At 44.0% G+C, this 25,626-nt stretch overlaps 1 protein-coding gene across 3 annotated transcripts in view; it reads right to left on the reverse strand.

Annotated features, from left to right (window-relative positions):
• The window catches only part of col6a4a (collagen, type VI, alpha 4a), a 69,496-nt gene that overhangs the window by 15,812 nt on the left and 28,058 nt on the right, over positions 1-25,626 (reverse strand). For 2 of the 3 annotated variants that reach the window (XM_030395247.1, XM_030395246.1), the window contains 20 exons: positions 19,404-19,508; positions 15,934-16,521; positions 13,341-13,907; positions 11,565-12,185; positions 10,852-11,412; positions 9,241-9,798; positions 8,340-8,918; positions 7,182-7,763; positions 6,714-7,066; positions 6,469-6,547; positions 6,172-6,317; positions 4,878-4,970; positions 4,368-4,421; positions 4,153-4,224; positions 4,005-4,031; positions 3,785-3,829; positions 2,271-2,324; positions 1,662-1,724; positions 839-904; positions 581-634 (listed from right to left, as the gene is read on the reverse strand). In XM_030395247.1, coding sequence (XP_030251107.1) covers positions 581-634; positions 839-904; positions 1,662-1,724; positions 2,271-2,324; positions 3,785-3,829; positions 4,005-4,031; positions 4,153-4,224; positions 4,368-4,421; positions 4,878-4,970; positions 6,172-6,317; positions 6,469-6,547; positions 6,714-7,066; positions 7,182-7,763; positions 8,340-8,918; positions 9,241-9,798; positions 10,852-11,412; positions 11,565-12,185; positions 13,341-13,907; positions 15,934-16,521; positions 19,404-19,479 — 5,238 coding nt within the window. In that variant the 5' untranslated portion in view covers positions 19,480-19,508. Of the gene's footprint in view, positions 1-580; positions 635-838; positions 905-1,661; positions 1,725-2,270; positions 2,325-3,784; positions 3,830-4,004; positions 4,032-4,152; positions 4,225-4,367; positions 4,422-4,877; positions 4,971-6,171; positions 6,318-6,468; positions 6,548-6,713; positions 7,067-7,181; positions 7,764-8,339; positions 8,919-9,240; positions 9,799-10,851; positions 11,413-11,564; positions 12,186-13,340; positions 13,908-15,933; positions 16,522-17,442; positions 18,052-19,403; positions 19,509-25,626 lie in introns of all 3 variants that reach the window. The other variant, XM_030395245.1, reaches the window with a different exon arrangement.

A 25,626-nucleotide genomic window follows, 5' to 3' on the forward strand; every position in this document is an offset into this window, starting at 1 on the left:
GATGTCAGAATCACACTGATCATTTCACATATAAAAGACGTTTTGCTACATTCAGACAGAACAGCTGAAGTCACAACATGCTGCTGGCATCGAGCACAGATGAAGAACACACAACATTATAATCATCATCAGTGTCAGAGTATCTTCGTCCTGTTATCCGCTGATCACAGGTGGGATTTACAGCATCAGAGTTGTTTATTACTTAAACTAACGAGATGTTAAAGGCCGACAGGAGAATTCTTGCTGCTGGTCTGAAAATGAAGTGATGGTGATGATATCGTAACACTGAATCCTCGTCAGGTCACAGAACGTAATGTAGCGTGTGAAAGCAAACATATTGATTATCAGTGTCACAGCCTGGCTGACGACTCCCGCTTTTCCTTTTTTAATTATCAGTAAGACATTATTAACAACAATTAAAACTGTGTTGCTTATAATTTAAATACTTTATTCTTTATAGAGACTCACTGATTTCATTCGACCCATTAAACATCCAGAATCTTTTAAAGAAGCTTCAGACACGTCTGTAGTTCAGAGGTATCATCACTGCACACAGAGGAGACAAGATAAATTATCTCACCGGGTTTCCAACGATCCCGCTCTCCCCGGGTCTCCCTTCAGGTCCAGGTGCACCCTGTGGATTTAAACACATCACAGTCAGGCAAAGTGATCAATAACTGTGGCAAAATAAGATTCAACACAGCGGCACCAGAACTGATCCTAAAGTAAACTGAGTCAAGTTTATCCAACGTCTACAAACCTTCAGGTCCAACATCAACTGAAATGATCCAACATCACCTGATACCTCAAAACAAGTCCAGTATGTGAGGGTTCTTACCGGTAAGCCCGGGTTCCCGGGGTCTCCTTTGGCTCCTGGGGTGGTGTTATCAGCACCTGGTTCACCCTGTCGGTCCAAACACAACAGACAGTCCGTCAGTCCTGAAGGGTAAACTCTGCACACTGTTTACTTTTCTTAAGTGGAGCTTCCAGATGTTGAACAGCTGTGTTTGGCTGTATCGCTCTCTAACAACACACAGAGCTGATATCAGCATCACAGACCAGGAGACGTTTTACTGACGGCGCTCTGATGAGACTGACTCAGCCGTCACACTGCACTCTGTCCTCGTGTTGACTGAGAAAATCTAAATCTCATTGTTACGACATCACATCTGGATTCAACTGTTTTAATGTTCGCAGGTTGAAAAAGATGAAAAAGATGAGAAACTAAGAAAAATTCAAGCAATCCTCAACTTACGTTTTAACTTCACCAAATTACGACAGCTCGATAAGTTTATGTCACAGTTTTAAAATGATATTATAGAATATAATAAGTCTCCATGACTCAGACTTTTCACAATTCACAATCACTTTCCTCTTAAATAGATCAAACATGAACTTTTGCCACGAGAACAAAAAGTTAACGCTCAGTGTCATAAGAACATTCTGACTGAAGCTGTGGTGACTGAGCGTTTACTGTAGAGCAGCGTTAAATCTTTTACACCGTTCAGTTATCAGCAGTTTGTTCTGACTTCTGTCTCTTTGACATAAAATGGAAACCAGCTCATTGCACAGAACATCTGTGTGATTATACATAATAACTGTGATTTAGATTTATAATCCACCCATCGAGAGAGAGAGAGAGAGAAAATGTTGGCACTCACCGGATCTCCTCTCAGTCCTCGCTGTCCTTTAAGCCCCGCCTCCCCTCTGATACCCGGGATACCCTGAGGACGAAAGTTCAACCTGTCAGTCAACCAGCCGGAGGTCAGAGGTCAACGCCTCCGAGCTTCAGTCTGTCATCCTCTGATGGACGTGACGGAGAAATGAGATCAAACTGCAGCGACACTTCGTCCCCGAACACATGAAAATAATAAATTCCTCTGACGCGTCTTTAACAAAATACACAAATAGCATGAAGATGATACGTATCAATACGTGAATCTAAACTATTAAATGTGATTATTAATCTCTATAGAAGGCAGCACTACAACTCATAACAACACAAAGTTTAATAAGCAAATGATTCATAAATCTTCATCAGTGAGATAATTAAAACAACTTTTGAATGAGTCCAAAAATAAATCTCAGAATACAAGAGTCAAACTACAAAGTCTCCAACGTAATCATTAACTTAAATATAACTAATAAATGTTTTTCTGCTGATTTGATGTTCTAATTAAAACGTGGGCCGAGCGGCTGAAAGACTCTGTCATCAACACAAAGACGGTCACACTGTGAGAAAAGAGACGAGTTAAAGGTTTTTGTTTTACTGGGTTTCCTGGGTGTCCTCTCTCTCCTCGAGCTCCGTCTTCTCCCGTCACTCCCTGCAAACACAAAACCACAAACATTCATCACACAGCCGGAAAATCCTCCATCAGCTCATTTCCTCCACGATGACAACAAACAGATTTACTGTCTCAGCTTCAACAAGCAGCATCTTCTGATCTTCTGCTGTGACTCACAATTCTAAAGAATGGAGGAGTTCAATTATCGTCTCAATAACCAAAAAAAGACACTTCAGGAGTCCAGAAGTGTTTAATGATCAGCTCTTCTTCTCCTTCTTTGTCTTACTTCTGTCATTCTGACCTCGACTTCTTGGTTAAATCTCACAGATTATAATCTCAATGTGACGTCATAGTTAAATAAAGGTTATATATATAATCATGCTCTTAGATTTAATACTACAGTTCCCATAAAGTGGCATAATCTGTAGTCTTAAACCCAGAAATTAGTTAGCATGTTAGCATGTTAGCACGTCCTGTCCCCTCCTCTCAGAGTCTGAACGTGTTTCCAGGTGAATGTGTGTAATAAGCTGTGTGTCACCACAGGCTGAACATATTCACAATCATCATTAATGTCCTGCAGTTTAATCCTGAAGCTCTTCATGTGTTAGAAACAGTTAGCGGTTGCTAACGAGTGTCTGAATGAGACTACAGAGGTTGTCGGGGACATTAAACGTCCTCACAGCGAACACGGAGACTCATCTACTCACTAGTCCGTCTTTACAGGCCACTTTAGTTACACACTGTTCTAACTCTGACTTTACAACTTGTACATTGATCAGTTTATAGAAAACCTGGATAGTAATTGTGCAGTAAGACTCTTAGTGGTGGAGACGTTTCAGTCATGTGACCGTGATGTCGTCTGTTTGTAGCCTAGCATTAGCTTCTTACTGCTACACAGTTAATTTAGCTTCACACATCACAGAGTGTAGTTCATCTGTGGAGATGATCTGGATCAACAGAACCTGGACGGATCAGAACCTTGTGTTTGACACTAATCCCAAATAATCCCAGAGGCTTTCTGTGGAGGGAACCAGGTCGATGCTAACATCTGGGTCGATGCTAACATCTGGCTTTATATAAATCATCTCCATTCAGTGTGCTGAATTAGCTGTTAGCAGTGCTCCTGTGGATGTACAGACAAATATGATGACTGAAACATGATTCTGTCCTGATTATTCATACCAGGTAGTTTTAGTTTCCACATCCTGACACAGAACGCTCATGTTGTGTGGGAGGCAGCCACTTTGTCTTGTTGGTGAAAGTATTTATTGACCAACCATGTTGAAATCTCTGTGGTGAAACTTCCTAACTGACCGTTAGCGGACGTTGTTTTTCTTTTTCTTGGGTTTGTAACTAGAAAGTAAGCTGTGAGAGACCTGATATCTCTCATCAGAATAAACGACTGGTTGAAGCAAATGAAGAGATGTTTGTGCCTGATTCATCACACAACAGAGGAGAGTGATGCAGGTGTACAGATGTGCAGCTGCTGAAGTTCGTACCTGTTCTCCGTTGACTCCGTCCAGCCCGTCTTCACCGTCTTCGCCCTGCAATGTAGAAAGAGAACGGAGCGTTACAGGCAGCAGGTTTCTTCTTCTCGGGTCATTAGACTCCATCTCCACTTGAATGTTTGTCTAAACATTCTTCAGTACATTCGGCTCGTCACATGACCTCCTCGTCTAAATTGGTTTTGTTACATTCCAGCAGGTCTGAGTCACTCACCCTGTTCCCGCGGAGGCCTCGGTAGCCCTGCAGACACAAACAGCAGGAGTCAGACGCACATCATCAACATCTGGTGAATCACAGCTGCTTCCATCAGTCAACTTTACTCAGCACTGATTAGAATAAGTAGTGATCAGGAGAGCTTTACCTTCGGTCCTCTGAGCCCAGAGCAACCCTGTAATCCCTGAGGTCCGGTGGGTCCAGGATACCCCCGATCCCCCTGCAACACACAAACACAGGGAGGCGTGACGGAGAGCGCAGAGGAGTCCAGTGACGGGACGCTCCTGTGAGGCGAGCTACCAGACACTTCAGTCTGCAGGATCAACGGGTAAATAAAGTTTGAGTGGATGAAGAGGCACTTACAGCGACGCCTTCCTCTCCGGGGAATCCTGGGTAACCCTTCTGTCCAGACACACCCTGTTTATAACACACACACACACACACACACACACACACACACACACACAGCTTCAGTGACAGGAAAATAACTGAATTACTGTTTTATACACTGCAAACGACTCGTGAGAATAAAGATGAATCTGTACTTTTACTTGCAGTAAACCACATTTTTGTCTTCAGGATTTTGAATGCAGGATGTTCACTCATAATAAAGTATTTCTACATTGTTGTTGATACTTTTACAGAAGTAAATAACAGAGCGCTTGTTGCTCGGCTGCGTGAGGACTCGTTCCTGTCAGCCTTGAGGATAAAGAGCCGTTTCCTGTCGCCCTCTGTATCAGTGAGCACTTGACTTTGACTGAGGACTCTGCCTGCGTCTGCTCGCTCTCAGCTCAGCCTTCTTATTGCTTCTGACACTTTTCCCCAAACATTCTTGCCATTGTGTTTAAAGTGAAAGGTGTGTGTTCCAGTCACCTTTGACCCCGGGGGGCCCCGAAGGCCACGGACGCCTTCATGCCCCGAACATTTGCACATGACGTTACAGCACTCCCTGTCCGACACCGTGTCCTGCAGAGAAAACAACGGAAACATCAAGAACTTCATTTGGATGGACTTTATTTATACAGTTTACAGTTTATACAGCCTGAAGAATCAGACACATTACACAGTTAAGTTGAGTGTCTCTATCATGTTGGGTTGATATCAATACAATGAAGGCTTTATAAAAGAGTGTGTGTGTGTGTGTGATTGTGTGTGTGTGTGTTTTGTTCTTTCTCTTTGTGTGTGTATGAGCTGTCTGACAGGTCTCCTACTATGTTCCCTTGTTCAAACTTTCAATAAAATCCTAATCATTAAAATAAATAAAGAGATATTGGTATTTTTTTTAAACAGAAGATTAAAAGAAGAGTCACACTCTCCTTCAGGGAGAAATCTGTTATCAAAGGCTAAAACGAGCATTCCACTGAACCCACGAATGTTTACAGGACTCTGGTTTGCTAATGGCTATTCCCCAACGTCCTGAGTAATCTACATATTTTCTTTCAACCAGCACGTCCCCGAGGCTTCTTCTGTTTCTGGTTTCCACTCCTGCAAACGGACACGCCAGGACAGGAAAAACTTTTCTGAACAGATGACTTTCAGACAAATTCTCATCACACAAAAAGAAGCATCTCTAAATCACTTTATTCTTAATTGTGATATTCTGACAATAAAGTGAGGAATCAGCATAAAATATATTTTCCATTTCAAGCGAGAGCAACAAATCTCTTCTTACACACAAACATGTTTATTGTCGGTCACTGGCCTTCACATATACATTTACCACTGCAACAGCTGCAGTGTGGTGAGTTCAGTGACTGGTATTAAAAAGGTTCCTGAACATCTCAGTGTTACAGTCACCTGTTAGCTGAGTAACTGACGAACATCCAGGATAAAAACATGGATAAAACTAATTTTGGTTGGTAGAGTCAGACGAGAAGATCAGTCTCTGTTCCATCTCTGTCCACTGCAGGGACGAGTTGAGGACGTATTTAGCTTAGCTTAGCACAAACAACAGAAGCAGGAGGAACCTGCTAGCCTAGCGCAATTCAGCATGAACCAAAAATAAAGAAAACATAACTCATCTTCGTTTGAGTCCGGTTACACCAGAAAAATTAAAGCTGAATTACTTTGAATGTAAAAAGGAAGTTTATCACTCCGACAGACTCTTTGCTGAGCGATGAAGTGTTTACCAGTTTTGTTTCTGTCTTTAGTGACATGACTGACTTACAATTTGTTTGAGGAGGGCGCTGCCAACACTCGGCATGCCGATGCTGAGAGGAAGCTTGTATCCGAATCCTCGTCCAAACTCCACCATCTGCAGCTGGGCCGGGTCACGCACTCCCTCCAGCGCCACAGTCAGCAGAGCGCTGACACCTGCACAGAAAACACACAAAAGAAGACATTTCTCTACAAACGGCAGCATTAACCGCTCTCCAAAACATACATGTTGGATCCACATCATCTACCTGGTCATTCAAGTATAATCATGCAATTAAAACTGGAAAATTGCAAACTGAGGTCTTACCAGACTGTCGCAGCAGCTCGGACTCTTGCTCCAGTTTCATCACGTCTTCATCGAGTCCGTCTGAGAAGATCACCAGCACCTGGTGGACGAGTCGGTCACATTAACACCTGCTGCTTTAACGGTTAAAGTTCACTCACAGATGAAAATCCACTCATCATCTCCTCCCTCCATGCTGATGGAAAACAATACCACAAAGTGTCTTCAACTGAGGAAAGGTTTGTTTTTGTGCTGCGTCTCAGACTCACCTTGACACCGGCTCCGGACGCCTTCAACTTCTCCCCGAGGGATTTCAGCAGGGCGGTGTTGAAGTAAGTGGGCTGTGGCAGATTAAACGTGCTGACTTTCCTCACCACATCGTCGCTGTAGCCCTCGAAGCTTGTGTCGTACAGGGTACGTCCATCCTGACTCACTACTCGGTAGCCGATGCTGGTCCTGATGCGCAAGGGGTCGACGCAGCACAGGCCCGGTTTGGAGGTAACATAATGGGCGATCTCTGGCAATAAAGTCCGGAGCAAGTTGTGGCCGCTGACGAGAGTCTCAGCAGGAGCACCAGATCTACGAGTTATATCGAATCCCATGGCGACATCGATGGTGCATCCTGTAGCAAAGGGAAAAATTCTTTACGTCCGGAAGTAACGGACACGGAATATATAATAATATATAATATTGGGGAAGAGCGAGGATACAACAGAGAGTCACACTTCTCAACTCACCTTCCTGAGTCCCTGGATCCGGTTTGGATTTGCAAATTGTATTAACCACCTTCTGCTTGATCTTTTCCAAGCTTCCAAAGTTCTGCACATTGAAGAGCCTCTCTGGAGTGCCAGTGATCTGCAAGAGCTGGAGATCGTGGACGTCTCCGATGCCGATGGCAAACACCTCGACCCCCAGACCCCTGAGACTGTCCCCTGCTTCCTCTACCTCATCCTGCGACTCGCCGTCTGTGATCAGAACCAGATTCTGGGAGATCCCTTCAGATCTGCGACCACCCTGCGATGCCTCAAAATAAGCCTTGATGTGCTCCAGGGCCAATCCGATGTTGGTGCCTCCACCGAGCTGCCGCATACTCAAGATGTGCTTGCTGATGTCTTCCTCTGTGTCGAACTTGTTGAGGTGAAACTCGTCCTGAAATGTGCTGCTGAACTGAGCGACTCCCACACGCACTAAATCTTTGCTGACTTTGAAGCCATTTATCAGGTCGGTCGTAAACTTCTTCATGGTGGCGTAGTCCTGCTGGGCGATGCTGCCGGACTGATCGATGAGGAAGACCAGGTCAGCCTTCTGTTTTTCACAAACTGCAGGAGTTAAAAGGAAAAACATCCACATTAATAATGAACATGTGTTCCATTTACTTCCTGGTAGTTTGCAACCCTCAAGTTTCTGTGAATGAAGGCTTCTCTAAACATGACTGATAATGCCACTGGATCAGTAATGATGACACTATAACGCTGATGTTTGCTCGTCACAGGTGTATCACTAACAGGGCGACTGATGATGTTGTTTTGTCATGTCCAGTCTGGACGAAATATCTACATCAGTGGTCTCAAACTGATCCAGTAAAGGGCCGCTGTGGCTGCAGGTTTTCATTCCAACCAAGCAAGAACACACCTGAGTCAATCAGCTGACCCTGATCCAACAAATCAACTGTGCAAAGACAATTCAGTTGATTGATAAGTCTAGTCAGGTGTGTTCTCGCTTGGTGGCCCTTCACTGGATCAGTTTGAAACCCCTGATCTACATGATAGGATACTCTCCGGTTCAAATGACTACGACTGTCTAAATCATATAACAAAACCTGAATCCAGGAGAGGTAAGTTAGATTTAAGATGCTATAAATTGCTAGATATCATCTATAAGGTTGAGCCTCTTACCTGGCTTAGCGGTATTGCAGAGGACATTAGTGATATTCTTGTACAGATTTTCCAGGGCCTCGAAATTGTCCACATAGAAAACTTTGGATTTGTCGCCACCAGCCATGACCTCCAGCTGTGTCTTGTTGGCTCCTTCCACTCCGATACTGAAGACGCTGATCCCGCTGTCCCGCAGTGCCACTGATGGTGCAACCAGACTGTTGCGGTCGGTCGCATCACCATCTGTGATCACCATGAGAATCTGTGGCACCCGGAGAGCCGCCCGACCTCCATTATCCGGATTAAAGTATTCTAAAGTGTAGGCCAGAGCCCGGCCGGTGTAGGTGTCTCCGAACGGCGACCTCAGTGCGTCTATTGCTTTGAGAACTTGTCGTTTGGAGTCATACTGTTTCAGAGTAAAAATAGATTGGGGGTTGGTGGAGTAGAGGATGACTCCAAAGCGGGTCAGGTTCTTGCCGACTGTGGTTTCGTTCACCACAGACTTCATAAACTTCTGCATGCTTCTGAACTTCTCCAGCGTGATACTTGTGGAGCCGTCCACCAGGAAGATGATGTCAGCTTTTTCTGTCTTCTTACAGTCTGGTTGGAAATAAAAATGAAAGGAAGAGAAAAGGGGTTAGAGTGGAGAGTGCCGGAAAGTTCAAGAATGAATGACATAATGAGTCACTCACAAATGAGAGCTCCTCAACATTTAAACATTTCTATAACAACATCATAATGCCACCTTGTATGAAGGCTGAACTCATGCTTCATCCGGTCTGTTGGCCAGACGACAAGCAAACTGCTCGTCTCTGAGTGGAGTTCGGAATATGGCTTGATTAGATTAAAGGGGACTGTTGGGCCTTGCTGGAGGTATGCCCTCCACCTCAGTGCCATTCTACAAGGTGCATCCTGCACTTACCTCTCTCTGGATCACAGAGCTCCAAGGCCACATGACTCTCCAAGTCCTTCAGAGCATCAAAGTCCCTCTCAGCATACATCCGTTCTGGTGAGCCGCTGATCTCCAGCAGCTGGGTGGTGTTGGCCTCCATCACTCCGATGGCGTAGACCACCACTCCCTTTGCCCGGAGAGCTGCAGCAGGAGCCTTGACCTCGTCTTGGGATTCGCCGTCTGTTATCACAACCAGCCTCTGCCTCATGTCAGGACGTCCTCCTTGGTCAGGATCAAAATACCGTGACAATGCTGTGATGGCTGCGCCTGTGTCAGTGCCTCCACCGATCTGATTCATGCCGTCGATGGCACTCAGTATTTCATCTTTGCTGTAGTAGCGGTTGAACGGGAACTCGAGTTGTTGGATGGAGCTGAACTGCATGACACCAACGTGCACCTCGTCCCGTCCAATCATGGACCTGCTGATCACAGATTTCATGAAGTCCTTCATCGTCTTGTAGTCATTAGGGTAGATGCTCCCAGAGCTGTCAACTAAGAAGAGGAGGTCGCCTGGTATGTCTTTGCAAACTGTGGACACAACAACACAAACATGTCAGTGTGGTTCCTGTTTTTCCTGCTTTCTTACCTTGTCACACTTTTCTTGCCATTTTCTAATTTCATTTACCCATAACAGCAAAATCCATCCAGCTGTAAGTAAAAGAACACACACAAATGACAATATGGAGACTCGCATTGAACAACTCATTATTAATTGATGTAACACATACTAAGCCTACAAGTTCATTATTTTCTGGGAATCTGAATCTGGGAAATTCTAGTCTAGTATAGCCGCACAATTTATTTATTTTATCTCTATTCACGGTAGCCGCCTCAGTCAGCGGGAGTCTTTCGTGCAGGCACTTTATGGGCAGCACAACATGGAAGTTGAGCTTTATTGGCTTCAGAAATGCTACTGAGCAGCTTTCATTGGTACTAACGGGGCTCCGTCTCAACTCTGTGTCCAGGTTTAATGTAACATCCTTGGAGGTGGACGAGGCAAAGAGCGATGGTAGCTGCACTTAGAACAGAATGGTGAGAGCGGTCGGAGCAGAGAGTAAAGTATAGCAGTAAACAGTTCAGGTTACACTTTGACCATTTATAAACTGCATTATCTTGATACACGAGAAGAACTTCTGTTGAAGTGACAGCTACAACTATCCATGCTAATATTCATGCTATGCTAACACCATTAAGGCTCGTGATGTTGATCCTGTGAAAGCGGCAGTGTGGTTGAGATGGTAATTTCTTTGTATGTCCAATAACCACGCCTCCATTCTCTAACGTCGACCGTAAGACGGGACAAAACCCTGACTGGAGGGTTTCAGACATGGACCAAGAACCACAAATGAACCATGAACATCCACAGTTTTTTCTGACTTTTGTTGCCAAGTGCCTCGTTGGGTCTCCTTGAATTTAAGAGTCTCTACTTGCTCTACTTGAAAAGGGAAACTGCACTTTTTAGATAAAACTGACTTGTTGCAGGTCGTTCCCTGACTCTCGACTATCAGCTGTGTCGCTGCCGTGTGTTGCCCTTGACTGTCACATATAGAAAGTAAGAGAGGTGGATTTTGTTTTCCTTACCGTCTTGAGAACAGATGTCTGTGATGATGTCATCCTTGATGGGCCTCAGAGCGTCAAAGTTATTGACAAAGAAAGTCCTCTTGGGGTTTCCTGAGATCTCTTCCAGCTCGTCTCGATCTGCACTCTTCACTCCGATGGCATAGACGATGATTCCTTGGGCCCTCAGTTTTTCTGCGGGAACCTTGACCTCGTCAGAGGACTTCCCATCAGTGATGACCACCAGGTACTCTGGGACTTTGTGATCAGGAGTGACCACTGATCTATCGAAGAGTGGGCCCATGTACTCCAGTGCCCTTCCTGTCTCCGTGCCTCCTCCTATTTGTTTTATATCCTCTATGGCCTTCTCCAGTGACTTGGTATCTGAATATCGTGCCAGATTAAATTCTAATTGTGGTGAATCTGCGTATTTTACAACCCCAATGCGGACATGCTCTGGACTGATATGGAAGGTATGTATAAACTCAATGATGAACTTCTTCATGTCCTGGAAGTCAGCGGGGTAGATGCTTCCCGAGTGATCAATCAGGAAGAAGATGTCTGCTTCCTCTGTTTGTATGCAGCCTGGAAACGAAAAGCAAAATTGTCTTGTTTTCTCCCTTTACATTAATTCATCATTCAACTCTTTAAACTTGATTTAAATCATATATTCATTGATATATAAGGTTGATATTCAAGCAAACAAAGCAAATCATATAAATAAAATGAGTTTTGACCTTCTTTGATGCCAGATCTTCGTGTACTGACTGAGATCGCCTGCCGAATGATGTTATGGCACAGACTCTTCTGCAGGCTCAGCTCCAACCCTTTCAGCATCTCAAAGTTGTCCACATTAAACACGTGCTTATTGTGGGGATAGGACGCCATCTGGTCGAGCTGGGCCTTGTTGGCTTCTTTGACTCCTATAGCGTAAACGGTGACGCCGGCCCGACGGAGATCAGCTGCTGCTGTGCTCACATCATCCTGGGATTCACCATCTGTGATCACCACCGCCACCTGCTGGACACCCTGATCTTTCCTGCTTCCTCTTACCTTGATGAAAACATTCTCCCTGGCATAGTTAAGGGCAGCTCCAGTGTTCGTACCCCCTCCACGATAAGGCAGGATTTTGATGAAATTCAGCAATTCACTCTTGTCGTTGAAGCTGTCGAGGAAGACCTGTGCCGAGGCCCCGTCGCTGTACATCACGATGCCCACTCGGACTTTGGCCCGACTGATCTCAAGGCCGCTCACAAGTGAGTGGAGGAAAGCGCGCACCATCTTGAAGTTGGTGGTTCCAATGCTTCCCGACTCGTCAACGATGAACACAATGTCGGCCACGTTGGCTGCTTTGCAATCTGTGAAAGGAGTGCATGATCATAAACTCGTGTGAGCTACTAAACCATTCAGATACATTTCAAGTTGATGGACAGACTGAGATGAGGACTACTCCTTTATACGTACAATCTGTAAAACTCTGTTTTGTAAACAATTTCTTGCTGACGGATGAGTGTATGAGGGATGATTGATTCTATGTCTAGTCCAAAGTTGACTTCTAGAAAGAAAGGATCTGTATTCACCACGACCGAAGTGTAGAAACTTAAGAGGGGACTATGCTGAAATATAAATGTGCTCAGTTTTCCGAAATTGACTCCTTGTACCTTCGGCCATGAACTCAACGATCCTCCCTCGTATTTGTATCTTACACAAACACAGACCTGTTATTCATTTGAATGAAGCCAGTTGGATGACTCAGGCGGTTCTTGGAAATTAGTTTAGCTCGCGGCGACCAACTCGCCAGAAGATGCCGCACACTACAAACACAAGACTGATTCGAGGCGAAGTCTTGTCTGTAACCTGAAGGCAGATGAGTCGTTGCAGGAAGACGACGGTGGAAACGTGAGTAACAGTTGAAGAGAGGAGTTTGTATTAAGGAACTTCTAGCAAGAATTTATTTTTGAAGTCATGTCTGAATATTGAATTGATTTTGACAAACAACTGTAACTGCTCACGCCACCCAAGATTACTATTTCAATGAGACTTATTTCTTGTTACAAAAAAGATGTAACTATTCAACATAAAGGTCGCTCTCTGTAGGAATTGTTTCTGTAATGTTGCCAGACTCTTGAAACAATAAAATCAAGCTGTCAGAGACATAGACGACTTTGACAGTCACAGTTGCCCCAAAGATTTACATTGCAGCCAGCTGATGTGATCTACGAGAGAGATCCCAGAGCTTTTGGTAAGGATAGACCTGGGTTTAAAAATACTGAAATTCTCTCTTTAAGGGAGAAGCTCAGTCAGTGTATCTAACGTGAAGTGTTGATGGAAGATGAACGAGCTACAGCTGAAGCCAACATGGTGTTCAACTCATTTCTAACTCACTTATCAATATCTGAGACTTTGCTTTATAGTAAAATGTTGATGTTGACGGTGAACAAACAGCTACTGAATACATTTTAAAGATGCACTCGAGTGATAAATACCAATAATATATATTTTTAAAGTCTTACCTCCAGTAAGAGTCGTCTCCAATTTCTCTGCTTCGAAAATAGCCCTTAGTGTGGGAACAGTAGGGATGATTTCGTATGCGTACTCTGAATTAGCTACGATACGCACTTCCGACATTGAAGCACCAACGCTTATCCCCACCACATTTATTCCTGATGATTTGATGAGACGTGACGCCCTATACACGGGATCATCAGAATCTTTCCCAGTCACAACAACCAGATGCTGCTGGTAGCCTTGGTCTGCCCGGCTTCCTGCCTCACTGGTAAAAAAGTTGGCATGGACGTACTCCAGCGCGCTGCCAAGGTTACGAGCCTCGTTGGGTTGCAGCCTGCGCTGGCGAAAAGCCCTGATGGCTTTCCCGTAGTCCTCTTTGGTTTGGTGTGCTTTAAGGAGAAATTCTACCCGGACGTCTCGACCATACTGGGCCAAACCCAGACGGTAGGCAGACGCTCCGAACCTCATTTGATTGATGAGTCGGGTGAGGAGGGTCCTGATCTGCTGGAACTCTTGCACACTCATACCACTATCCACCAGGAAGACAATGTCTGCAAACTTCTCTTCCAACGCTGAAAGAAAACAAAGCAAAATCAACAGTGAAAACAGCTGCTGTAATGGTTGAACCACTTCAAAACAAAAAAGCCATCAGACATGATAAAGCTTGACACTGACTGTCACATCCAGATTAGTAAAGATCAACAGATCATAGGTTTTATGTCCTGACATCAATCTCTCTTTTTAAAAAGATAATGGTGGTTTGACAATATATACAGCTTGACAACAAACAGCAGCCTTCAGTGAACAATAAGAGAGAAATTCAGTTATTTACAAAGTTTAGGATCTCAAATCTGTCCAGAGTGACGTCTCATCTGTAGGACAGGAGCCATGTTGTCACAACTGTACATCCATGAAGAAAATCATGACATCTGGAGTTCCTCAAGGCTCAATCATTGGCAGTCTTTAATTTGCCTCCACATTTCATTTGCAGAATACATTTTTAGTTTTGGAGAAGATCTGTGTCAGTTTTAGAGAATTTTTCTGAGTTTCAGTTTCTTATTTCTTTGTTACTAGATAACAGGGTAGTCACGATTCTCCAAATCTCAAATTTGTTTCCATTTTTGATTAAATATCTATATTTTTTCATCACTGACGGCTCTGCCATTGATAGACTGTCACATCTGGATTGGAACTTTTTTTTATGTTGTGACAACTGTCATTACATTTCTAAACTCTTCTTGAAGCTCAATTCTGAGGCTGTTCTGCCATAAATAATAAATACAGCAACCTCTGATCAGAACATACATTTCTGGCTTAAATCAAAAACTTCCAGTGAATTTAAGCACCACCCACTTCTGGTTTAAGTCCTTCCCACCGCACATATGGATAAACGAGTTGGTAGGTCAGATTCAGATAGTGGTGTGCCGGCTCGTCTCAATCTTCTGGTGTTTTGCTGCTCTGGTGTCAGAGTCAATTCTGGTGCAGTGGATCTGTTACGCCTGTTATTTTTTATTTACAACCTTTAACTCTCATGTGGTTTTCTGTCTTTGCAGGAGTGGAGCTCTGCAGCCATCAGTGGGTCAAATATATTTAGATTTCTTTCAGGCTGCAAAAGCTGGTAAATGTCAGTTGAACCAATTCTTTTTTGGACAGCAAAAGGCTCAATATGAATAATTAAACATGAACGAGCATCATGCCAAATACAAACAGTAATCCAGACTAATCCTTATCTGGATGCCTACGACTGAACTAAAAGTCAACAGTTTAAATGGGGCTGCAGAGAGATCTCACGAGAGTTCCCGTGCTGAACTCTCATGACAGCGAGTTCAATTCACCCTGTGTGTCCTGTTTTACATCAACTTCTTTTTCATAATGTTGCATGTTTTGGCCGACACTTCATCGCTGCTGGCTGACCTCAAACATCACTGGAACCAGAGCTTGTTGCATTAATCAGAACAGAGACTCTGTGTGTTTTGTCTGCAGACTTAAAGCTTTTCAGTTGACACTCTTCCTTGATCAACATTTCTTCAGCAAAGGAAAATTTCTTTTAAATACTCAAGAATTGCTGATAGCCAGCCATGTTGAGAACATGTAAAAACAGAGCGCTTCTGTGGCTCTAAAAGTAGAAATGTAGTGTTGTTTTTGGTTTGACCCATTTCTCAGCCTCTTCAACATTTTTGAGAACCCACTTTAAGAGTAACTGAAAACTTTGGTTCCAAAGAAATGTCTGACATTTTTATTTCACTAGTTATTAGTTGGTTGGTCAGATACAGATAGTACTCGTTCATCTTGATCTTCTGGTTCAAACTTCAGTTTTAAGTGTTTTGCAGCTCTGGCTACAAAGAATCAATACTGATGCAGTGCATCTGTTACACCTGTAATCACACCTGTTGTGTACTGACAACACCCTGAGAGGTCGCTGAACTGGAGTACAACAGCAAGTAAGTCGAGACTTTCAGCTGGAGTTGAGGTGGTCTTTAGGTTAGTTTTTAGCACATTTCAACAAATAGATATTTGCTTGTTTTCTTTGATTCTTTTATCCAATTAAAATAAGATAAATGACTGTATATGAATGTGTCCTGTTGGCCTTTGCCTCACCTTGCCTCTGATCCTCCACAGAGATGCACACAGTTTGCAGCAGACCGTCCGTCAGCCTCTGCAGAGCCTGGTAGTTATCGATGGTTAAGAGGAAGCGCTCTGACGGCGAGTTGGCGATGGCCTTGAGCTCCGTCAGGTTGGCTTGTCCCACCCCGATGCCAAACACTATGACTCCATGTTGCCTCAGGCTCTTGGCAGGTGCTACAACATCATCGCCAGAGTCTCCATCTGTGATGACCACGGCGATCTGAGGCACACGCTCCTTGGCTCGGCTCCCTGCATCTTCGGTGAAGTACCGTGTCATAAGGAAATTCATGGCCTTGCCTGTTGCTGTGTTCCCCGTTCGGTAGGGAAATTCATCCAACGCAGTCAGCAGGGAACTCTTGTCCATGTGATCCTTCAGCAGGAACTCCTGGTGAGGTTCATCGCTGTACTGAGCCAGGCCGATTCGAACTTTGTTGGGGCCGATGTCAAGGCCTGTGACGACACTTTTGAGAAACTCCCGGGCCGACTTAAAGTTATCGATGCCGATGCTGGAGGAGCCGTCGACCAGGAAGACGATGTCAGCCACCGTGACTTTGGCACATTCTGGACAGGAGGGAGAAAAAAGTGAGTATGTGGAGCAACAAGCTGAGAAACAATCAATGAAGAAAACTAAAAAGGTGTTAAAGAATTCAGAACATAAGTATGACCCAACGAATAATAACAGGAGTGACATCATCCCTGACATGAACTTTTTCAAAGCACCTTTCAGCAGAAAAGCCAAAGTCAACGACCACCTACCAGCGTCTGCAGAGCTGCTGCCATCAGAGAACTGTGCGAGTGTGTGGAACTGGATCAGTTTGTACCAGGTGCATGTGAGCTTATATGCACATGGTGGACAAAATAACAGGAACACCTGAGACAGTTAAAGTGCTGAACGAGCTGAAGTAACTCCTCACTGACAAATTAAAGCTTTACAAGAAGTTCATTATTGAAAAATACAGAACTTGAGTTCAGATTGCAAACTGCTGTTTCCAATGTCACAAAATAACCTCGCTTCACATCTTTTAAGTTCCCATGAAGTCAAAATTACTGATGCACAGTTGCTAACAAGTATCAGCAGCAAGTTCCTCTCCAGCGGCCCATTTTTACAGGAAACATGTAACTATGCTGAAGGAAATAGCTTCCCGCTCCGTTTCATGGGAACCTCGAAGCCAACAAACACAACTAAGTGTTTAGAAAATTTTGATTTCGATGAAACAGGACACACTTTATTTGATATGATTTAAACAGAGGTCAGACTGGGTCCTACATTTATTTTGTCCACCGTTTCAAAATTCTCAAGAGCGAGTGAAGAAAGGAGATTTTTCTGGACAACGTCAGAGTTAAATCTGATGGATATTTATATTTCTGGAAAACAAAAACACTGTCCAGTAATCCTTTGCTCTATCATTACTTGTATAAAAGTAATACTGAAGTCAGATCACTAAATCACCACTGACTGTGTGGTGGTACGACCCACATTACCTGGAGACAACTGCAGGAGTTGCCGTTTGACTTCCTCTACAGTTGTGCAAAGCGTCTGGACGATGCTCTGAGAAATTCCCTGCAGCGCTGCAAAGTTAGACACACTGTAGACGTGCTGAGTGTGCGGCGCATTCGCAATCTCCTTCAGCTCCGCTTCATCTGCGTCTTTGATACCAATTGCATACACAACAATTCCTCTCCTCTTCAGATTCTGGGCGTGGGACTCCACGTTGTCTTGAGATTTGCCATCAGTAATCACCACAGCGATCTGCGGCACGTTCTGGCCAGCCCGGCTTCCTGCCTTCTCCACAAAGTGCTCATTCAGCATGAAGTCCAAGCCTTGGCCCGTGTGGGTGCCGCCACCCATGTAAGGCAATTTGTCGATGTACTGGAGGATGTCTTCCTTGTTCTGATGGGTGTTGAGCAGGAACTCAGTGCGTGGAGTGGTGCTGTACTGGACCAGCCCGATGCGGACGTGATCGGGCCCGACGTCGAAGCTGTTGACCAGCGTGTACAGAAACCGACGGATCTGCTCGAAGTTCTCAGTGCCGATGCTCCAGGAGCCGTCGACCAAGAAGACGATGTCTGCGACGGCCTCTTGAGTGCAGACTGAGGAGGAAGGTTGTGAAGTCATGAGGAGGTCACAGGGTGCTGCGAGGGAAGCTCCTTCTACTCGAGCAGTTCTTGGTGCTCAGACAGCGAGCCAGCCAGAGGCAGAAAGTGGCAGCGTGATAATTTACAGAAAGAAGTGGTGGGTAGCTTGTGCTGTGTGCGAGCCAGAAGAAAATACAAGGAGCAGCTTGTTGCCAGGTTGTGGACAGTTTGTGGACAGAAGCGCTCTGACAGCACTTACCTTCAGGTGGATGCAGACACAAAGCTGCGTGACTTACAGCAGCTGATCACTTCCATCAGACAGAATCGATGGTGCAAACAGAAGATGGATAAAGTGCTGATCTACAGAAGTGTTCAACATCAGTTCACTACCAGATCTAAACCTCTACATTCATGTGACTGTAAGAGGTTCAGATCGGAGTTCCTACTGTTACAGAATATACTTTCAACAGAGATTCGGGGTCTCCGCTGAAAATGTTGTGCTTTCATGCAAGAGAAGAGATTTTCCAGCCCACGACAGACCTTCAAGTAATTTCCTTAACCAAGTGTTTGTTTCTTTTGACTAACCATAATTAATTTGGGAGACACTTCAGGTTAAAAACATTCTTTATTAATTGGTAAAACTTTGATATTTGGGGCTATTTTGCTTCCACAACATTTCCTCTTCCAGACTAACGGATCAATGCTCAGATTTCTTTCCTGGAAATGTTTTAGAAACAGCTAATAGTGATCGTATATCTGCTGATACGCTGCCCTCTAACTGTTTGGAGTATGAACTCAACATGTGTCCAACTCTTATATATTACATCTTTGAACATAAAGCTTCATTGAGCTTTTTTTCCACCTGTGGCGTCTCCCCTCTGATCCCTCACTGTTTTACAACCTTCGTCACGTAGCCAGATACTTTTAAACAAACATGTTGAACATAATCCAGATTTTTTTTTTTGCAGAAACAACGTCAACATCAACATTCAGTCTGGCAGTCGGACTGGAAAATACAGATCATACAGATGTTTTCTGGTGATAAAAGCAGTGTAGCCTGTGATTCTGTGAACTAATGAATGCATCGTATCAACATGCAGCAAACACGTCCATGTGCAGGGTTAGTAACAGAATAATAATGCAAAACACATCTGCTTGGTATCGTGTGTGTGTGTGTGTGTGTGTGTGTGTGTGTGTGTGTGTGTGTGTGTGTGTGTGTTTGTGTGGATCTATACATGCACAGACTGTATAAACTGGTTTTACAGGTGTTACGGTTGATGTAATGTTGAAGTAGAGGCACGTTTGCCATGATCCTTTATGTGCTGGTATGCAGGAAGTTTAGTCATGGTCGGCGTAATCATACCCACCTGTCTTCTGAGCGGCGTTGCCATAGAAACAGGCTGCCATGATGAGGCTGAGCAGAAGACCCCGCCTCCCCTCCATGCTGGAATGGCTCTCCGGTTTCTCTCTTCCTACAACACAAAGACAAAACAGCCATAAATGAAATCTGTTTCCCATCTGGACGGCACCCTAACAGCAGGAGGGAGGGCAGCAAAATCATCCAACAATTAACTTTACAGACAGAAAAACAGGCTGACGAGCCGCGACTGTGAACTTCAATACGACTGGTTAAATACAGCCAACAAACAGCTCTGATGTTTTGGGGAATGTGACTGTAAAAGAGGAATTTACCAAAACCTTTCATGTGTTCCCCAAAGCATTAGCTTAACATTAGCATGTCTGGCTAATGGAGATACACCACAGCATGTAGAGGGAGAAGAGTCACTGTAGCAGCTCAGTGTAGAAAATACTCCATTACTGTGGAAAGTGCTGCAAAATTCACAACGCCTCATGAACATCTTCATTTCATGGATCATAAATTATTGCAGATTCTAAGGGACACATGTCTTTAGTTTACACATTAAAACTTTCAGATGAATGATTTAAAAACATTTAAAGTTGTAAATGAATGTATAATATAATGGTCATCAGGAGTTTTTAACAGTCTTAGTTTTTATTTCAGGGGTTTTTAAGAGGCTCTCTGCTTCAACTAAGACGACTTGTGGGTAAAAAAACATTTGCAGAAGCGATTATCAACCTGCCCACAACTCTCTCCAACTGGTAAAACGTCACAATTTATATCCTTCAAACTCTGAATTTTCTGAATCTGTAAAGTAACCAGAAACTCAGTTTATCAAATAAATGTCGCAGAAAAAGGAAATACTAAAGTGAAGCGCCTCCTTCTCTCTACCTGATTAAACTGTACATAGAATTGAGAACAACAAGTGATTGAATGAACCTGACGTTAAGGTTTTTTGTTTTTGTCGACCCCTCAAACAAACGTCTTAAAAAACCATCTGGATTTTCACTTTGAATCGATAACTTCTTAAGTGGTAAGAAGATAAGGGGTCTCAAGTTGACATGGACGTAAATAAACTTCCCCTGTGACTAAAATCAGACTCGCCCACTGATTTCCAAATCTAACAGTCACGATCTGGCAGCTGTGTAACATCTGATGAGTGAGGAGTGTGTAACGTGGGCGTTTTCTGTAATTACTGAAATGATGTGACTCTGCACGCTGCCATGAGTTGATTTCCTCACAGTGGAAGGAAGACCATAACTGCAGCGGAGGGACTAAACTGAATAAATCATCACGGGAAACAGTCTGTATTACAGCACAGAGAGGGAACTATGGAGACTCTCGTGTTTGGACTCTGTGTGTGTGTGTGTGTGTGTGTGTGTGTGTGTTGTGTGTTGTTCTATTACAACAGTCTGTGAGGTATCAGACAGAACACAGAGGATTTTAACCACCAGGTCAGACGGTCTGTGGATACAAGTGATACAAATAATACTTACTCTTCAAACACAGAGGCGCGAAGTAACAAAGTACAAATTCTTCGTTACTGTACTTGAGTAGATTTTAAGGTATTGCAACACAAAATGAGACTCAACAATCAACTGTCTTTGTTGTGCGTTTAGGAAGAGCTGGGACAAATCCTACTGACTCTACCTTTTAAAGGGGCATTATGTAGTTTTGGAGAATCCAAACTCAGAATTTTAATAGTCACAACATTAATGAGCTAATAAAACAGACTTTGTTCAATCAGTGAATAAACGAGCTGTTGTCAGAGGAGAAAAAAGGTCCCAGAACACTGTTTGAAGCTAGAGAGGTGGCAGGGTCCGCCACATATAAACAGAGTAAACAGTAGAAATTGCATTGTCCTTTAAGGTCAGTTTGTTTATACAGTACATTCAGTCATGAACACAAAGAGAGTTTGATTATTTAGTTTGTTTATCAGCCAATGAGGATCTTTCTCTGCTCATTAACATTTCTTCAACAAAACTACAGACTGCTCCTTTAAATAAAGGTTTGACTGAAGACTCAAACACATCTTAAAGCCTGATTATATTCTTAATCTGACTGCGATTTAACATTGCTCCGATGCTCCTGAGATTTAGCAGGTCTAATAAAAATGGGAAAAAAAGAAAGAAATTAACCTAAATTAAAATTTGGTGCAGCTCAGTGATAAAGTTACTCTGGCGTCCTGATTCACCACAGAAACATTCTAATTAAAATGAGCTTCTATCGAAAAAAAAAAAAAAGTGCTGACTTTGAATTTTTCAAACGAGAGAAAGACGTTTTCTTTGGTCACTTCACAGAACTGCATCGGCTCATGCAGCAGTGCAGCGGTCACTTCCTGTTTACTTGAACCATTCTCATGTTTATGAGTAAAACTAATAACTAATAACATTCTGCAGATATAAAAGAGGAGACCCTCCTCACACTCAAGTGTCCTGACTGTTCCGTTAAGAGACGACTGACTGGAAACAAATCATTTCTGCATCTGACGCCGACACTGTGCCAAACTTCATAACTCATTCAATGGGCTAATGTTCCCTCTCGTCCCCTCGCGGCTTCGTCTGCAGTTCCAGAGAACCCGACCGCTCCAGGAACGGAATCAATTCAAACTATTTCAGCAAAACAACAGAGCCAGAGGAACCAAAGCCATCCTATCCACACCAGCTGGCTCTGCTTACCGCCTAATAGTGCCATTTCCTGCCATCCGTGGGCAGCAGACAGTCTGACCACATCACAAAGTATTTTAAACATCATGCGAGTTCTCTGTTGCTGCTGCTCGCCGTGTCGTCTCTCTGATGAACGGACGCAGGAGCTTCACGCTGCTTTCTACCACCTGTCGCTCTCTCACTCTCTTCCTGGACTCAGATAATCTCACAGGGATGAAGAAGAGCCGGGGAGTTACATTCAAAGCCAAATTACCATTTTATATATTGGTGTGTGAGAAAAACATCTGCCTCCAACTAAACACAGGGACACAGATGTTGCACGGTCACCAGCAGACTAACGTCCGTCATTCAGAGAGTCAAAGGAAAAATGATTTACGAGGGGGATCATTTAAAGAGACATAAAACCTGATAATGACGTAACAGCAGAGGGTGTTCTGATCGCTGACACACTGCAGGTGTTCCTGCAACAGATCCGACCAATACCAATATTAGGAAGTAAATAAAGTCTGATCAATATTTCAGCCAAACAGACACATTTGTACGGACGCAGAGTGTGTTTCTGCTCGACTCGCGGGTCATTTTAGTGTGTTAATGCGTCACAGAACCGAGAGGCCCGTATTGTTATGTCATGTTGCAATTTTTGGGTCAGCATCGAGCCCAGGTGTCGTCGTCATGGGATCACTGCAGAACAATGTTATTCTATCAGCTGATTTATCAATACACTTATTATTTACGCCCTGATACACCGATCGATATCAGTTTTCTGGTGGCAGTAAACATGAAGCACAAGTTACAGTTTGACACCAACAGACTCTGTAGCTCCTCCATACTCAACAAGAAGTCATGTTAGAGAGACTTCTGACAGACAACTGTCCCCGCTCAGATCCATCAGATCTCTGTTCATGCTGATGAAAGTTGATCTTGCCTTAACTGGAATCTGGTCGCGATGGAAATGGATTATTATTAACCAGACGCTCGCTCTCCGTTTGAGAAAGAAAATGTAGAAGTAACGCCGGCTGCAGCCTGTCAGCAGATGGAATCTTTCCATCATGCGCTCTGATCTTTGATGTAATCAGTTTGTTAATTCACATGCTGCAAAACTAAATTCCTAAAAGTTTCAATGTTAACTTTTTCCACTGGGTGAACTGTTCTGTGTGTGTTGGACTCAAACTCCACATCTCCATGTTTCAATGTTTGTTTCATCTTCTTTGCTCCTTCTCCTCTCTGAACTTCATGCTGATGTTCAGTCTTACTCGTAATGTACCGTGATTCTGTTGAAACGCCGCCCTCCAGCCCGGCTGAACACAAATACAAAAGATTTGGAAGCAGATGTTTCCAGTGAGAAGCTTCCAGCACGTCTCTGCTGGTTTCATACCAACTACTAAAGATTTCAAAGACTGAGCTGTGATTCTTTTTTAAGGTGCATGGGATTATATTTGAGGGGATTTCTTGAAAAATGAAACCGTCGTCTCCCCTTCAGGCCTCCGAGTGCGAAAGCAGCTCAGCGAAAGTGACAATAACCAGCACACACTGTGTGTGTGTGTGTGTGTGTTTGTGTGTGTGTGTGCGCACAGGTCATGAGTGTGTATGTATGAACGCGTGTGCACGTCCACCCCGCCCCCACAAACATGCATCCGGTCTGTGTTTAATCACCTGCCAAATGTCTGAGGCCCAGCGAGCGGAGGGAACGGGGTTCACTTTAATGTGAAGCATGTGAAGGTAATCAGAGCAGAGCGCTCCGGTGACGGCTGATTGAGAGGAGGGTCGCTGCGTCGTCCACTAATGCAAATCTATTTACACGGACCTCCACACTGAGCAGCTCCATCTGGTTCTGCCGTATATGAAGTGTTTGATGTTAAACATCGAGGGGCTCTTTGTTTACAGTGTCGGTCCAAACTGAAGTCAGGCTTTCAGGCCGGACCGCTTCTCTGGAGGTCTGCATCACCTAAGTCGATTACTTTATGAAAGTGACCATCCTGATGACGGGGGTCATGATTTTATAAATCTACAATTTGAACACGATGTTCCTGCTCTGACGGTTCTGCTGCTGTTGGATTATCAGAACTGGATCAGTAAAGATCAACAGATCGTTGGTTTTATGTCGTCTCCTTTAAACAGCTCGACTTTATCCTGGAGGCTTTCTGCAGGTAGTAACCCTTGACGTCTGTTACCTGGCGCGTGCGTGGCGGTAGTGCTGGGCGGTATGACCAAAAATTTATATCACGGTATTTTTCAAAAATCCTACGGTTTCACGGTATATGACTGTTTTTTTTTTTTTCATGCATAATCAGGTGTTCACAGCATTTTCTACTGGTTGAGAGAGGAATTACTGCCCCTTTTAGATAGAAAAGGCGGCACATTAGCTGCAAGGTAAAGGCAGCACTCTATCTATCTATAAGGGAGGTGTAATTTTCCTCTCTCAACCAGTTTCTCATTCCTCTTCCCAAAAAGCGCCACTGAGGTCGGTGTAAACATGTGACATGACGTGAAGCACGAAGTTGGGCGTGAACAGTAACATACACTCCCCAGTCAAACACACGCTGATGTTAAATCCCGCTATTAAAGGAAGCGTGCGGCGGAGCGCCTCGCCCTCCATTAGCTGCCTCAAGCAACAGATAGCTAACAGGAAGCAAGTCGAATTTGTCTTCAAAATAAGAGCTTTATATTGCACACCGCTGAAGTTTAGAATTGGGTTCTTAGCGGGGGGCTTTTAATTTGAAAGTTGCGACCGTAAATAGCTACAACAACAAGCTAACAGCTACAGAGACCGAGGAGACGCTGCATCTCCCGGATCTCAGCGGCTTTCCAGTTGCTCATCTTGACGTCCGCGGATGAAGTGATGAACTGCAGTGTCTATCCTGTCCATCTTCACCGTAACATAACACCAGAGCACTACTGTTTACCCCCACTACGCCTGGCCGTCGCACCATGCCTGTTTAGACATTGAAAAGGGTCTGGTCTGAAACAGTGTCCCGCGGCGCAGCGTTCCGAACGTTGTGTAATCAAATACAGCGGTATGGCGGTATATTAAAAATTCATATCATAACGAAAATATACACCGGTATTCGGTGTGAACCGGTATACTGCCCAGCACTACGTGGCGGTTTTGTTCCGTCCTCAACACGACTTCATATCCCACTAGGAGTGTTTGAGAAGCAGAGCGTCACGCCTGCCTGATGTTGTTGACCTGATCAGAATGTGTTTATTTCATTATTTCTCCATGATGTTTGTGTTTCGAGTAGCTACGTAGTTAAATCATTTTGTTATTTGCCCGTTTTAAGCGTGTTCATTGTTAACATTTCTTGTTAACGGTCCTGATGGGTTGAAGTTCAAATCATATTCACCAAAAATAAAGATTCCAGAGATCAACAATCAACAGCAGCCTTCAGTGACTCAACATAACCCTAACCCACAAAAGATAGAAATTCAGTTTGTTCCAAAGTTCAGTTCCTCTGATCTGTCCAGAGTGAAGCCTCTTCACAAACAAATCAATAAAGGATCTCTGAAGGAGAAAATAAACGAACATGTCTGACGCTGTCAGAGTTCCTCTGGTACCGGTCATCT

Source organism: Sparus aurata, chromosome 17 (genome assembly GCF_900880675.1).
Source record: "Sparus aurata chromosome 17, fSpaAur1.1, whole genome shotgun sequence".
NCBI classification, from domain to species: Eukaryota; Metazoa; Chordata; class Actinopteri; order Spariformes; family Sparidae; genus Sparus; species Sparus aurata.